General features: G+C 40.6%; 1 protein-coding gene across 3 annotated transcripts in view; it reads right to left on the reverse strand.

The window, feature by feature from the left end:
* Positions 1-16,510, reverse strand: part of fstl5 (follistatin-like 5) — a 170,693-nt gene that overhangs the window by 124,053 nt on the left and 30,130 nt on the right. For all 3 annotated transcript variants that reach the window (XM_058650034.1, XM_058650033.1, XM_058650035.1), the window contains one exon: positions 8,338-8,479. In XM_058650034.1, coding sequence (XP_058506017.1) covers positions 8,338-8,479 — 142 coding nt within the window. The remainder of the gene's footprint in view (positions 1-8,337; positions 8,480-16,510) is intronic.

The raw sequence follows: 16,510 nt of genomic DNA on the forward strand, positions 1-16,510 counted from the left end.
ACATTTCTTTTAAACTAGTACCAGCTCTCTACAAAGATACAAAAGCATATTATCACCACTATTAATAAATAATCAATTAGCTGGCTTTTATTTTATACAAAAGTACGACAGCACGCGGCTCAGCCACTGTTCTGTCAGAACCTGACCCCGGCCCCGATGTGGTTGATGAAATCTGGGCCAAGTGTGTGTTGCTCTGTCCCTGACCCAAATGTTGCCATGGTTACAGCTTGTTTTACCCGTCAATACACACTAGAGCTGAAACAATTAATCGATAAATCGATTATTAATCGATTAGTAAATTAATCGGTTGAAAGCTTTTTTCATGATTAAAACAGGATTTCCGATCATTTAAGCTTCTTAAATGTGAGTATTTTCCTAATTTCTTTGCTCTGGTTAACAATGAAATCAATAAAAGTTAATAATTTTGGTTTGTGGACAAAACAAGACATTGGAGAACATCATCATTTCCAGGTTTGACGAACACCGATCAACATTTTTTAAGGTTTTCTGATATTTTATGGACCAAACGATGAATCAATGAAACGATATAATAATCGACAGATTAATCGATTATGAAAATAATCGTTAGTTGCAGCTCTAATACACACCTCATTTGATGATCTCATTTGATTTACTTGAAGCTCTTACTTACTTCTAGCTCTTATTTGTACCCAAATGTTTAAATGCACTTATTGTAAGTCGCTTTGGATAAAAGCGTCTGCTAAATGACATGTAATGTAATGTAATGTAATGTAATGATCTGCATATAAGTTTTACCATTCAAGCCCAGCCCAAAATGACAAAATGAATGTGTTCTGTCATCTAGTTCTTACATCATGGTTCTCCATCTCTACATGCATTCTCCGTCCCATGATAATTGTTGTCTAATTCAAAGTTCTTCCCAATTATCTCTAAGATTAAACACAATTTGAAGGAATACATATTTGACAGAAAAGATTGATTTACTGATGAGATGCCCAAGTGCAGAGACGTCCAAAGAAAATGACCACCTGGGTGCACGGTAAAATCTCAACGATTCGAGCGCACGCAGTGATGATGGTTGCAGGGGCGTCACTAGGTTTTAAGGACAGGGGGGGCTTAGCCCCCAGGAGATGCACAGAATGTGAGCGAACGTTTAATTTCACAAACAGCTAACAAAAACTGAGAAATGGCACGTTTTGGACAGATTTAACAGAGATACTTTACTGTGCAAATGTTTTAGGCCACCATTACATTTTTAACACAGTACAACAACAAACACAGGAAGTACTGTATGTTTACAGCATTAACAACAACAACAAAAAGAAAAAAATCCACATAGTTACAGTGCCGTATTTAACCAATGCTTCTTATTCATTAAGAGCCCACATGTATTAGCCAAAACTGTATGCAAAAAAAAGAGCACTGTGTTCTCAGAAAGTACACCATTTTAAAATAACATGGCTACAATTGGCAGCTACTTGGTGGGTGGAAGCATCAAAGAATGTCGTCTGTTTTTAAGGGTGGCAAAGGCGTCTATCACCCTATTGTGATTTAGGTGCTGAAGCTCCTCTATTTCAATTGACATGACTGCAAGACTGTGAAGTCTTTTCTGACCCATTGTTTGACGTAGCCAGGAGTGCAGCCGACGCAGTGCACTAAAGGACCTTTCACACGAGCAGCTGCTTACAGGCACTGTTAGGGCAACTTGGATGGTTGACTTCAGAGAGGGAAACATGTCTGAATCAAGGAGGTTGTGCACAGACAACATATCTTTTGGTGAACAGCTCAAGTTAAATAAGTCTTGTATGGTGCACTTGGACTGAAATGTTTCATATTTCATATTCATATTGAGTTCCATAAAATTCCAGGACTGTCTGCATCACAAATGACTCTATCCTGTGAAATCCTTTAGACTCACCTTTCCAGTAGAGGTTTCTCCCCTCTCACTCTCTCTGCTCCTCTGCCCTGACTCCTACAGGTCAATAGGGGTGGTGGAGTGATTATTATTATTACTACCGTATTATCATTATTATTATTATTATCCACATAATCATACGTGAATGAGCTGTTTCACGGTGTGCATCTGATGCTGGAGCTGATGCTCCAGAAGGAAGTCACCCCAAAGATAATATGAAGAGTGCACACCTAACTCTATAAACAACCAGGACCTTCACATTGCATTTCGGACTAACTAGCTAGCTACTGTAAGTAGCAGAGTTCTTTTGGAGCTGAAATGTAACTTTTGACCGCAAACAATAAAGGTAAGACGTGCACAGAGATATACAGCACGCATCTCATGCTGCCTCCTGTACAGGGGGCTTTCGGCTACAGAGTGTGTAAGCCAGGTTTTTATTTGTCAAACAGGGAGCATTTGGCAATTACGTGGGACTTTCTGCTGTTAGCTGGGGGGCTGCAGCTAACTTATTGTTACTATCAGCAGTGATACTTACTCTCTTGAAAAAATGTCGTATGTCCATTCTTGTTCACGTTCTTCTCCTAATGCTGCTCTAGTCGGTTCTGTGTGCTCCGCTCCCGGTACACACACTGCAGGTACCCAGGTACCGAGTGCAAGCTAGGTTGCAGGGAAAACGTGGACTGGATTTCAGTGATTTGGGCGTGCTCTATATGAACAAGTGGAATGGACTCGATAACGACGCACTGACTCTGACTCTCTACCGCTTCCATAAGGGAAACTAAGATTTATGATCACATTTAACTGGTTATATGATTATTTATCTAAACTCAAATTCTCGCCACATTATATTGAATTTGTCAGCACTTTTTTGTAAAAAAAAAAAAAAAAAAAAAAATCTTTTTTATAAATGAACATAAAATTATTTAGGGGGGCTTAAGAATATTTTAGGGGGGCTTTAGCCCCCCTAAAATAGGCCTAATGACGCCACTGGATGGTTGTAGAAAACGCTGCCATCAGGACTACTATTCTAAGGAAGCTGCTCTGTACAAACCATGAATATGAAAGAAAGAGGCATAAATATTTGATTTCCCTACAGCGAAATCTGCAGAGCTCATCTTTCTCTTCTCGTGCTTGTGCAGAAAATGAAGTCTCTCTTGTTAACAGCTACAGCACAGTGGTGTTAGGGAGAACATGTGTTGTGCAACAGGTCAACTGTCGATAATGAGCAGCAGTCCCTGACTGCCCGCTGAAAATAGATTACCCACTTACTGGGTTTACAGAAAGTATACTTACTTAATAATTTCTTTATTATTTAAATTGATTAATGTAAGACGCTGTGGAGTATTTTAAAAGCATAACGCTGCATCTGTATCCAAGAAGTCTGCTTTAAGTGTATATTGACTGCAAAATATGTCGACTCACTCAAGGGTTTAAAAGCCAGGATTGATAATATACACTCACACTGCTGCCTGTTGCTTTTGCTTTACGGTTTGATTTTAAACACACTTTAACTATCTTGGGTTGAGTGGCCAATGAACCACTCAGAGGAATTTATTTCTCTAAGTGCCACAAATGTCTGTGCGGAGAGTGCGAACAGAGTTGTTGAGACTGAAGTGGTCAGAGGGATCAAAAGAACCAGGCAGCTGCCATGACTACAAATATACTTTAATTATTAAAACAATGAACCGTCACAGCAAGTTCAACGGGATGTGGTAGCAAGCCGTCAGCCTAGTATGGATATTTGGACAAAACACTGTCAAACTGTAATCAAGTACGAAGAGAAAGCACCTGTGGCTCTCTGACATTCTTCACATCCCCTCCACCTTGCAAAGGAGGTGACATTTGGAAGTGCACTACAGGTAGGGAGGATATCAAATGGGGCTTATTTGCATATGGCAGCCAGTGTTCACACTTCATTTGTAAGAAGAGACTGATTTCCCCAATGGCTGCTGGCAGGCCCGTCTCTGCTGCCCTGAGACTCTGGGGGACAGTGAAGCACCCAGCTGCACGACCCGTGGTTGATCTGCCCCGTCACAGCTAGCTGGCTGACCGCCCACACATCCACCTATCCATCCATGTATCTCTCTCTCTCTCCCTCTTACTCACTGTATTCATCCCCCCCTCCCTCGATACCATCTTCTCCTGCACAGATTTCACATCCCACTCTACGCTCCATGACATTAGCAGGTAAGCACACTTCAATTTGTAACTTATGAATGTGGTTTACGGTGCAAAGAGAGCGCAGGCTTCGTGGAAACTTTCCAGAGTTAGTTTGTCAAGCACAATATGCCTGAGGACCATGTCTTCTTAGACGATGAAAAAAGTTACATCACATATAAACTACTTTTGGGAAAGCTTACACTGCAATACACTTGCAGCTTCACCTGTGGCAATGTTGGATTAAAGAATAAATAAATACATGTGTAAAAAATGCCCAACATTTTCCTGGAATTTAAAGATTTCCTGTGTGCTGAATGTGGCCTGTAGTTGACTGTACATTGCCTGTATGTCAATCACTGGTAGGTGAAGCAGCAAAGGGGAGCATGCAGCTATATAAAAAAAAAAAAACCTTCACACCAGCATCGGCGTTGACACCTTGTTGTTGCAGCAGATTGGCTTCATACAGTGTCTGTTTCTTCAGCCCCTGTGGAGACTTTACAGAAGCTGGTTACCTCAGCCTCAGGCTGGCTGCCATTTGAAAGTAGACAGCTCTTCAAGATGAGTGACAATGGCTGGGGTTAAAGCTGACCATCTGAGGAGGGAGAATGGAGGAGGGAGGACTGACAGCAGCCATATTTAACACAAACATTGTGTACTGCAGCTATAAGAGCAGCTACTTTACATATAGCTGATACTAAACATACTAATCTAGCTGCTGCAAATAAGAAGACAACCCTGCCCGACGACGTGAGGAGCTGGAGCCCTTTTTTGCACTTTTAGATACAACTTTTAAAAAAAAAAAAGCTGCTCAGCTCTGCACTCAATGTTTTAGACATTTAGACTTTATTTTACTTACATTTTTGACAAGCGTGTTTTTTTGTGTTGTTCTGACATGCCACAGGTCTATAAACTAGATACATTAATAAATAAAACCAATGCTCATGAATTCTGGAATTAAATCTCGTTATGTTCCTCATCTCCTTTCTCTTTATCTCAATCTCATTTACCCGCCCTCTGCCTATCTGTCTGTCTCCCCCCTCTCTCAATCTCCCACTCTGTTTATCCCCTGTTAATCTAGATTTGCCATGTGGCTGAGCCAGGGCTGGATGCATGGGGCTTTGCACAGTTTGTCCTTGCCTCCATTTTGTTTTTCCTGTCATAAACAGCTTGGTGTCAGAGCAACAAACTCCACAAAATAAATAGCTTTTGTCCCTCGTGACGACCCAGCCTGAAACTCAAAAGGAAAAGGGACCCTGAGTGGGCTGCTAAAAAAAAAAAAAAAAAAAGAGAATATTTCCATGTTATAAAAGCTTCAGCACAGCAACCATGACAGAGTGATATTTTCATTTTAGCCAGTAACAGTTAGGGCTAAATTTTGATGGACTGGATGTTTGTCCTATACTTGACCCCGTGTGCAGGATTTCACAGCAACTTGCTAAAATAATGCCCTGGGAATTATGTGTAGACTGCGTGGCCAGCTGTTTATGACCAACTCCCTGGCGGTGATTGAAGTCTTTGTATGGACAGCTTATAAGGTCGTATCCTATCCTGTTATCCTTGTCAAACACTCTCCTCCAAAGCCCAGGAAAAGAGGCTTTAGCATTAACAGTCACTGGTGTATACTTTAGCCTGAAGGAAAACACATTGCTTCAAATGTAAACATGAGGAAATTATATTAAAAGTTTTACACAAAATGGTTTTACTTGAATCTGAAGTGGAAGGTAGAAACTAAATTAAATCGTGTTCTTTTGTAAGTAGGACAATTGATAAGCTACCTTACTTTCAAGGACAAAACATTTTTTCAATATGAAATTGCTGTTTTGTTTTGTTTGTTTTTTATGCCGCTCACTCAACTGTGTTGGCAAGTGGACGACCTAGTCCTCAATGAAATCTCTCCAACAGTGCAGAAAATGTCCCAACTAACAAAAAGGCCAATTACATATTTTGGAAAAGAGCTCACAGTGTGGCCATTTTTCACCAAAGGGTTGTAAATTACCACTGGTTCATTTGACAGGGGGATAGATGAGCAGAGTTTACCTCTGTCCCCTCACAAGACGAATCGTAATGGTATGCAGATGCTGTAATGACATTCCCTCTGCGATGTAATCACAGCGCCCGGCACATTAATTTCATTGGACCGGAAAGGCACATACATCATTTTTGTAGCTTCTCGTCAAATCCGTGCTACATGTGGACATGCATTACTTTAATTATTAAAGTCACACTGGTTCCAAACAGAGGCAATAAAACAGAGAGAAAGTCAAAACGTTGTGCGCCTGCACAGGAGAAAGTACACGAGAGGTGAAGCAGAGATTTCACAGTTTAATATAAAAGAGACTTTGACCTTGTTTACATGTCCATATCATGATTATTAGTGTAACATCACAAGAGAAATAACACTATTTCCACCCTGGAATGATGTGAGCCAGTTATCCATCAATAAATGCAAGAAACTTGTCTGTCTGACATGAATGTCAAAAGGCTTCCTTGACACGCTACGAACTTGGCACTCAGTGCAGCACTGAGTTGATACAATATTCATTATCGGTATTTGTCCAACACTGGTCAAAATCACTGAATCAGATATTGGGAATAGGAAATGCTAAAATCCGATACGATCCGAAAACCATCAAAGCTTAATGACGCATTAGCTGCAAAGTTATTTTTGTGGCATAGACCAAAAACTAGCAGTTCCATAGTGCCAAAGCAGGCCATGCGGAACCTGATCATGTAAGAGTTGAGGCACCATCAAAATAGTCACAGAGACATGATTTGAAGGTTTGAAATCCAACATTTTGTCACTTTAAGACACAGGATGGGGGAAAAAAAAGTAATTAAAAATGTATTTGTACTCCACTGACGACCTCATTTGTGGTGCATCTGTTACACAAGATGGCAGCAGCATTAAGCATTTGGTCAGTCGACTGCATGTGTGTTTGCAGATGAAATTTGAGAGGTGTCTTGAATGCATCTTGAAGCAGCTCCCTCTAAACTCAACATGTTGTAGACCCTGCGGCCGTGATGAAATGCATTTCACCAGCTGCTCCTCTTAACTGAAGCCACCCTCACTGCGTATGGTGCAGTTTCACACTGTGCTGAGAGATAACGTTATGCAACATCTTCAAAGCTGAAATCCAAAACCATTCAAGCAGACATAAACGCAAACATTGGATTGTTTGCCTTTCTTTTGCCTTCAGTACAAAACAGCCTGGAATAAGCACAATCTCTGCAGTTTACTTAGATCACATTACGGGATTTATTTATTTTTTCCGATACTGAAGTTTAAATCTCTTTTACCTCCCTGACACACAGTTTCCTGGTGAAGGGGTACAGTTGATATCTGCAGTCCAATGCATCTCCCTGGATAAACAGTGTGAAAGGTCAGAATGTGTGTGACCATTGTGCCAATTCAACAGCTTTGCATCACCAGCTCAATGCTGATACCATGCAGTGACTTTCCTGCCACCGTCTCCCGCCATCTCTGTTTCTAGTCATTCCTAACCCGTTCCCATCAACGACCACCATCTTTGCATTTCATTCCCATGTAGACGTGGGTTTAAATTTAGTAGGATGATGACAGATTGTCTGATGTAAAAAAAAATAAATAAAATTAAGCCCTTTTTTCTTGTCACAGCTAATTTTTAATCTTGGATTGAAGAGAGAGAAAGAGAGGAGACGCTCTTACAAGTGAACAGACTTGCAAACGGGGCGCAAGGGAAATATGTACTGAAGGGCCACAACCCGACGAATGCCTCTAGACAAAAAGACGTTGCTTGATCCAAGTCACAGTCTGCCAAAACTGTCCGTTTCTTTCCCCGTCTGGCTCTAATTGATCCAGCTCCATTACTCTGGGGTTTTGGAGCCAATTCAGAGAGAAGTAAAACAAGAGAACGCTAGTTTAGAGGACAACATTAAATGCAGGGACAGAGACGACGAAACAAACAACATACGATCAATTCAGCTACGTCGTTTATTTTACACGTGCGGCTAAAATGCCACATAGATCTATTCATTTCATGCACAGCTCATTTTCATTGTTTCTCTGTTGTGCCTCACAATAATGTGATGTCCTCTTTGAAAAGACCGTCCCCTGGCACAGAGAAAGGGGGATAATGATTCATCAAGTGTTTACATTTTTTTTCCAGTGGGCAGAAAAACAACCGCCACAGGAGAGTCATCTAATGCAGGAAGAAAGTGCCACTGTAATTAGTTTTATACTTGGCAAAAGCACACGGTTCTCTCGTTAAGGACAGTAAATGAAAAAAGAAGGCGATCGATACCTTGTGTCGGAATCTCACGACTGGTCGATAGGGCGGCGATCCGAATCCCTCCTTGTTGGGTCTCCCGTCGGCGCTGAGCACGGCGAGCCCCAACAGCAAAATTGCCGCCGACCACCATCTGGACGTCTTCATTGGTCTTTTTCTATCAAAAACAACAAACAATAATAGTGAGGAGGCTTCGCAGACAATACGGGAGGTTCAATTCCTGTTGGCCCAGACAATACATCATGTCCACTGCAATTAGTGTAGACAATAGGCACCACAAACTGTCACGGGTTTAAACTAAAACTATCAATACGCAGCGGGATTAGATCTACCTTTTGGATCAATTAAGGAGAAAGAGACAAGAGAAAGTCAAAATAAAGAAAACAAAAAGCCAATATGTTAAGGCAATTAGGACAAATGTCTGAGTTAGGCATCTGATGCAGCAGAGAGATTACGTCTGAGACTGTTCCCCTACACCCTCGCAGAGATGCAGCCCAAACAAATTTATCTAAGGGAATGAGGAGAATTCACTTCCCCAACATAACTGCATTTTCAATTATTCATCACGCTTTGTAAAAACGAGTTTGACCTTTGCGTGACACGAATTAAACAAAACCATTTTTTGTGGAGGGAGATTCCCTATGAAAATGTGCATGTCCCAGAAACCCTGACCAAAGTCAAGATACAGCAAATGCAGGAGGTACATTATGTGTTGCGCGCACACTCTTATCTGCAATGCAATTGCTCCTTCTTATTTTTATCCACCCTCTCCATGCATCTATGCCCTTGGTTCTGTGTACAGCACACAACAAATCTTCCCGTTTTTACAGCTGCTGTATAAATACATTTGACTCAGTTTGACTTGTTACATTTTCACAGGCAAACACCGAGCTGTACTTCCAACATCATCTCCATCCGCCAGTTGCTTTCTTATCACCCTTCAGCGGAGCGAGATGACTGACAGCAGGACGGTGACCCCACCTCTTTGTTCCGACACAGAGTGACACTGAGTCAGACAACAATAGCACTGTTGTGGCACTTCTACGGGCCCACTTGCTCGTCACCAGAGGTCAGTAGGTTGTGCCAGCATGTCTGTGTAACACTGTGATGTGCTGGACAAACAGGGAACACTGAAACTTTATTTCCGTGACTTTATGGGAATTTTATTGCCTTCCTGCGCTGCTCGACACCTGGAGCATCACTGAATATTTCCTGCTTTGAAATCCCATCCCTTTACTTTTAAAAGCATCTTTCTTGAACAGGTGTGAAGAGCCTGGTCTGTGTACTGAATGTTACTCATCCAGAAGGAGGTATATCTAGCACATCCAATTAGAAAAAGAAATATCAACAGCTGGGTACATATAATTAGGCACTGGCTACAAATTGTTTATTAAACTTATTTTGCTCAACCTTTACAGACACAGACATTTATAAATCAATATTCTTTGTCAAACTCTGAGACAACCTTGGCAGGAGCCGTGTTTCCACTGCAAAGTTCCAGGTTTTGTGGGTTTTTTTCAAGGACCGAAAAAGGTTCCACAGCTGTGAAAGACCAGGGAAGATGAGGCATATTAATGTGAACGACCCACAGCCACAACAAGTTATTCCCCCCATAAAAGACGACCAACAACGTCACCATTGTTCACCACATAATTCACTCATTTATTCTTCCATAAATTATGAATGCGTGGCCTTTATATCTATCGATTCTTTTCTACCATGGCTGTCAGAGTGGCAGGTGATGTTCACCTACCAGCTACATCACAGTAACAGTGATAAATACAGGGATGGTATCCATCATGGAGCATTAAGATTTACAACAGGCTGTAAACCCCTCACTCATCATTACACCCTGTGCTCTCTAGTTAACTGGTCATCATTAACCGTATGCAGACCTCTGCATTGGTACAACTTCATTTACAAATCCATACCTGGTTTGCTGCCAAATCTTTTATCCTCCTACATGTTATGCAAACAGTGCAGTCATGTCAAAGCAGGCTGTGCTCATTGCCTTCATTGTTCCCCCAGTACATCCTGAGCTAGAGTAAAATGGCGGCCTATTCCGCTTCCTCAACCTGGAATACACAACAGCATGAACTAAAGCTGTCCATCTTTAAGCCACTAGGGGATTTAAAAAAGTATTTTAAGAGCACTAGACAGAGACTCTTTGGAAACCTGTTCCTGTTCTTAGTGTGTTTATCTGCTTCTACTTGATACTTTATGTATTGTTGAACAGGTCTTTTTGGTGAATGAGACTCTGGGTCTCAATGAGATTATCCGTATAAATAAAGATTGAATAAAATAGAGTTTTTCTAATTGTATTGTGGAGGTTTAAAAGAAATAGAAGATAGAGGAAGACACCAACATCGTCAGCGTGGTCATCAGCTGAGTAGTGAAGCAGCAAATCGTGAACAGACATCACATTACTAAATATCCAAATGTAACCACTTCATTATTAAACTGCGATGGTACTAAATAAAAGGTAAGGCCGCCACAGTCGAGGTATTTTACAACAACACGTAACAAAACGACAACAACAGTAAAACATGAAAGAGATTCAAGTCATGCTGCAGTAAAGAGACGAGCTCCAGTAACAAAGCGGATTTAAAAACACCTGAGCTGCTGGACCTTAAATGGGAGGAGATTTTACGAGCTGTTGTGGAGATTGATCTTCTGAAATAAAACGCTGGAGCAAAACCAGGTCTATACAGCTCTTCAAGCTCCACCTAGAGGGTTCCTGTACGGTCACAACACCCCCCCATAGCTCTTGGTAAAGTCCAGAGTTACTGGTGCTAGTTTCAGCGGTGGAAAAGCCTCTAGAGTCACCTTAAATAGCTGGATTACTCACTAGCCCAACTACCAATGTATCCACTTCTCACAGTTGAATTCATAGAAACATAAAGTGAAAATTTCAAACAGAAAAGTAGAGGCAAAGGAAATTAAACGGAAGTGTGAAGGTAATTAAGACGGTTGCTGCATGTAAACTAGGTCTTTAACATTTTTCCTTCATAACAAAGTCATTAGATGAAACATTTTACTATGTCAGTCCCTCACATTGCAATATGGAGGGTATTAATAGCCAGTTTATAATCCAGTGAGCAGTTTCTGACATAGTCATTGTAAAAACACTGTTAATAATATCCTGCACACACACATACACAGTTATTTTGTGCCGTGAGACACTAACAGGCTTATTCGCTGCCTCAGAGTGTGATCATATTCATATTCTGTGCATTTCTAAACTCTCCAGTTTCAGGTAGGAAAACCTGCCCGCAGCTGCTGTTGCTCCACTTCTCTGCTGCACAGTGTTTGAGTCGCACTTGCTGGATTACCATATCTGCTGGCACAATCAATCAACTTCTCTGCAGCGCCCTAGTGTTAAATGGGTTATTAATGGACTAACTTTTGAGAGGATGCTGTGTCAGAGACAGCGACATATGCACCGTTTTTAAGAAGTTTAACCATGTCACACGACACAGCTTCTCACAGACGTTTGACTCATTATAATAAGTCACAGCTGCAATTATTTTCCAGTTCTACTTCGAGTGACAAATAAATTACCAAACATCTTACTGCGAGTTCCTGAACCGCCAGCTACGCTGTAACACAAGCATCTTTCCCTCAAAAAAGCTGTTCTTTTTTCTGCGACTGTTGGTAAGGTAATTGTCCTGTCATTCAGTCTGTTTCTTTTCCTCATGTGCACCACTGCTCAACTGGCACACTGGCACAATGGCAATCTCCAATTTCAATTTCCAAAAATTTGAATGAATTTATCTCCAGAGGGCAATTCAAGAAATGAAAGGGGGTTAGGGAGCTTTTTATTGGAACTTTGGCCACGGTTATGGAACGGAATCTGTCACTTTAAGGACTGGAAGAACCCCACAGTTCTGTGGACCTGCCAACTACCGCACTGGGACAACTCTGCAGGTGTGAAATCGAACTTGCCACCTAGTGGACGGGAACAATTTTACAGTTGTGAACAAAGCCACCATGCCACACGTTCCTTAACAATGAGCAAGGAGGATTGGGTACCTTGCGGGGGCCTCGAAACTGACAACCCTTTGGTCACAAGTCAGGTTCTCTTTCCGCTTGGCTATGGGCTGCACGATGAGATGGAAGCAATGTTGCTCGGTCTGTGGTGCTGAGCTGAGTTGTTTCTGATGTTGCTAATTCCTTTTAAGACAATGATCTTAAGGCGTATTGTTGGAATAAATGCCAGTTAACACAGAAACCTTGTGTACAACTACACTACAGAAAATGTATCCCTAACAATTTTGTTTTAAATTGGTCACTGAAGTAGAGCTGTATGAACTGTTTTTATCCCAAAGTATCCCAAATAACAACTATTCAACATTTTTGAAACACAGATAGCAGAACAGAGGGTTGTGACCTTTGGTTAAACAAAACAAGGCATCTGAAGACAGACTCTGGAAGCCTTTCTCACTTTTTCCCTTCTAAAACGTTGTAGCCCAAATGCTGAGAAATGACTCAGTAAATAAATCAATAATGGAAAAGAAATAATAATAATGATCATTAGATGCAGCGCTACACCTAAGGGACAAGAGCTGAACATTAAAATCACCATTAGGATTTACTACAGGTCTGCTGTGTGGGACTGAATTTGTTTTAGCTACAAGTTAGCAATTAATGGGCCACGGAATTCAGCATTTCAATATTAAAGAGAGGACCCCAACTTAAATCATCTCCTGCTAAACATGTCTAAGCATGCACACTTGTACGCACAAGTCTGTGTGTGTGTGTGTGTGTGTGTAAGAGTGTGTATCGGCACTGTAAGTCTCGCGTCTTATTTATTTGCCCTGGAAGCACAGGAGACAGTAATAAACAGTCCAGAAGCAGAGACGGTCCAGAAGTTTTCCTTGGACCCCCGAGGGAGTGCCATCATAACTCTAGCTCGGGGTTTTTAAGTCCCCCGGATCACGTCTAAGCTTTGGCATTGACTTTCAAATGAAGACTCCCCATTTCCCACTATGTACACAATGCATCATGTTTTGACAAGCTCATAGCCGCCACCGCCACCACTCTTGCCAACTCGCCCCCATCAGTCTCATGCAGCAGATTTTTGTCATTCAATGCACGGAACAAGCATAACAACAGACGTCCATACAACACAGCATCTGTTAAAGATACCATGTGTCTCGCACAGCAAGGCATTAGCCAGTAATTTGTAATTTACTATCAGCTGTCACACGTGTTTCGCGAGTCATAACTCTGGAAAATAGGAATGCATAATTAAAACTGCTGTTCATTTTCCTGATATTATTATGCACAATTTTCCCCCAAAACAGCCTCCAGGAATATCCCTCCCCACATGGCTATTATACATTAAGTCTGCTTAGACCAATTCTGACTTATTGCTGATAACTCTTCAATATACAGCGTTCTAATTACACTGAGCAGGTCTCAAATATAATTAAACAAAGCCCTTGAGCAATAAGGAAATTAGAATGCGGCTGATGGTCCATCGGGAAATTCTGAGCAGAGGTTGCGTTCAGATTTCCTCACTGTCCATCATTTAGATGGACAGGGCTGTAAAAAAAATATATATATATATAGTTTAGTGCCCTTTCAATGTGTGTCTATTTTTGTGTATTTTGTGGGTTTGTTTGAATGGTCAGGGTTTCTATTACACAACAAAAGTTCTGCGCTGCATGAGAGGTGGCGGAACGGTTGGATTTCAACCAATTTCTCTTCCTTTTCTTAGCCAAACAAGTTGGCACTGCACACATTAGTGCCCCGAGTAAGTCACCTGCCACTTTTGAAGCCTGTCAAGCATCTCGTTGTACAGTAACGCAATTATTTACAGTCAGACGTCCCCTGCATTTACAGAGAGATGAGACAACAGTGTTTGAATTTCCTGATAAATATACAGAACAAAGCTACAAACGGGTGCATTTATGGGAGAACAGCTAAAGAAGTCAGAAAAGAGGGTTACAGTTTGGGCAGAAACTGAATACACAAGTGCTTTAAAATAGAAATCGTTTGGTTTTGTAACTTTTTGCAATGCCATGATTCTACAGCAGCATAATCATGCAAACTAGCCAGACCAGACCATGCATTTTGCATTTGAATTATCGAAAAACAAACAAAGAACCACATTCTTTTTTGTATGCAACGTTTCTTGATTTGCTTGGGGACAAAAGGGAGTGAGCAGAAGAGTCTTCCATTTGTACAATCTGCAGTCGCACTGTTTTTTGCTGATTGCTGCAAAGACACATATCATTGTGTCTTTGTCTCGTGGTGATTTTACTTCCATTCTGAACACTGCCACACTGGAATGTTTCTTCTGAAGTGACCTTGAACTTGATCCTTTAAAAAGGTGGGTTTTTGACAGTGCCACGTGTCAATTTCTTAAAATAATCCTAATACGTAAAAATTAAGGAAGATTTTTCTGTCACAAAAAGTATTCAAAGGCTATTATATTATACAGTATTATAAAATATTCAATTTCAACCAGTTGCACAAGAACACTACTTACTGGCAACACAATCCACAACCAACACTGTTCGCTACTATTTCTTAAGAAAACTTTTAATTAATTTAATTTCTCACACAGAAAAAACTATGCAATTACCCTGACATGTGTAGATACAAAAAAAAAATCATGGATAATTTGTCTCTTCCCTTTATAATAATAAGAATAGCAATGGGCACAGAAACCTATTATTAAACAGGCCACAGGGCAAAATTCTTAAGATAGTCGTGTCAATAAGCTCAGACATTCTGCTCTCTGTGGCTTCTGGAAAAATGAATATAGATTTCACATTATTAATGCTACATTTATGTTAAAAGAGCCTGGACACATCTCTCTCATGCTGCAGCACCATTTTACACACACAGGTCTCAGAAACGACAGCAGAGTGAAATAAGCTGTGCATGAGCCAATGCTGACAACACTTGCCACCACAAAGGCAACAAGTCTTTTGTATCGTGATTCAAAACAAGAGCAACCAGTCATAACATCTAAAAGAAGTCATACTGCCACATGCTGCGAAGGAACTACCCAGCTCTTAGTTCATCTCTCGATGTGTTATGTTTGCCATGTACATATGAATGCTAATGTAAGGCCTCATAAATTCAAGAACTGTCGCATTGGTTCCAGAGTAGAAGCAGCTTTGGTGATTTACAGGCTGCAGCCAAACGACAGCACACAAATGAATGGATTATTAAAATAAATAACTTAAGGCTGGGTAGAGTAAATTGATTTTACAATTCATGTCAATCTTCATTTGAAAGATCTGATATTGATTCATAAAATCCTTGGATTGATCTTTTTGACATATGCCATTTCCCGTCTCATGTGACCGCAATACTCTTGCGTGACCACAGACAAACACTTCCACACACTGCTGTTCAGATGCGTTGGTGTTAGGGCGAGTCATTGAAATTTGATCATAATCACAATACGGCCTACTGCAATTTTCGCAATATTTCTTGAAGCCAAATTATGTGTCCCATTTGAATTTTAGATACAAAAATATTGTCCTCTCCCCTGTACACATCATATTCTACAGACTGAAGAAAACATATTTGTTTCCTCACAGATCTGCACAAACATCACACAGTAATCATTTTAAATCTGTTATTCAAATTAAAATGAGAATAACGATGTCAAAATTACTATTTCCTCTCAAACCGCGAATCATTTTGCCGTCGCAAAATCAGTCAAAAATAATCACAATTACATATTTATTCAAAGTCGTTCAGCCCTAGTCGGTGTCGTTAGTGCTTACCCGAAGAGAATACTTTAGTTTAGTTTGTGTTCTCCATCATCACCGCAAAAGCATCGATACACGCCAAGCTGTGCTCACAGCACCCTCTGCTGGACAACCTGGTAGCTACATCAAACTATCTGATACGATTCTAGGCTGTATTTCGAACTTGAATGAGTTTGAATGACGACTCATGACTATTTTAGAGTTGCACTGTATGGTCATGATAAATAAAGAAATAAATGCATGATGTTAATTACTTTTTTGCAAAATTAGTTCTGTGAAAATCTTTTCGATAATGAAGCAATACATGTGAGATATCTCTAAATGAATCGATATTAAATCGAATCAGAAATTGAACTGAAACTGGACCTAAATATGACACATTTTATGTCTAACAGAGTTCAAATTTCTTTCTATTTTATTTCACAGCATTTAAAGTTTCCAATACAGTGCTG

The sequence above is a fragment of the Solea solea genome, chromosome 14 (genome assembly GCF_958295425.1).
Source record: "Solea solea chromosome 14, fSolSol10.1, whole genome shotgun sequence".
NCBI classification, from domain to species: domain Eukaryota; kingdom Metazoa; phylum Chordata; class Actinopteri; order Pleuronectiformes; family Soleidae; genus Solea; species Solea solea.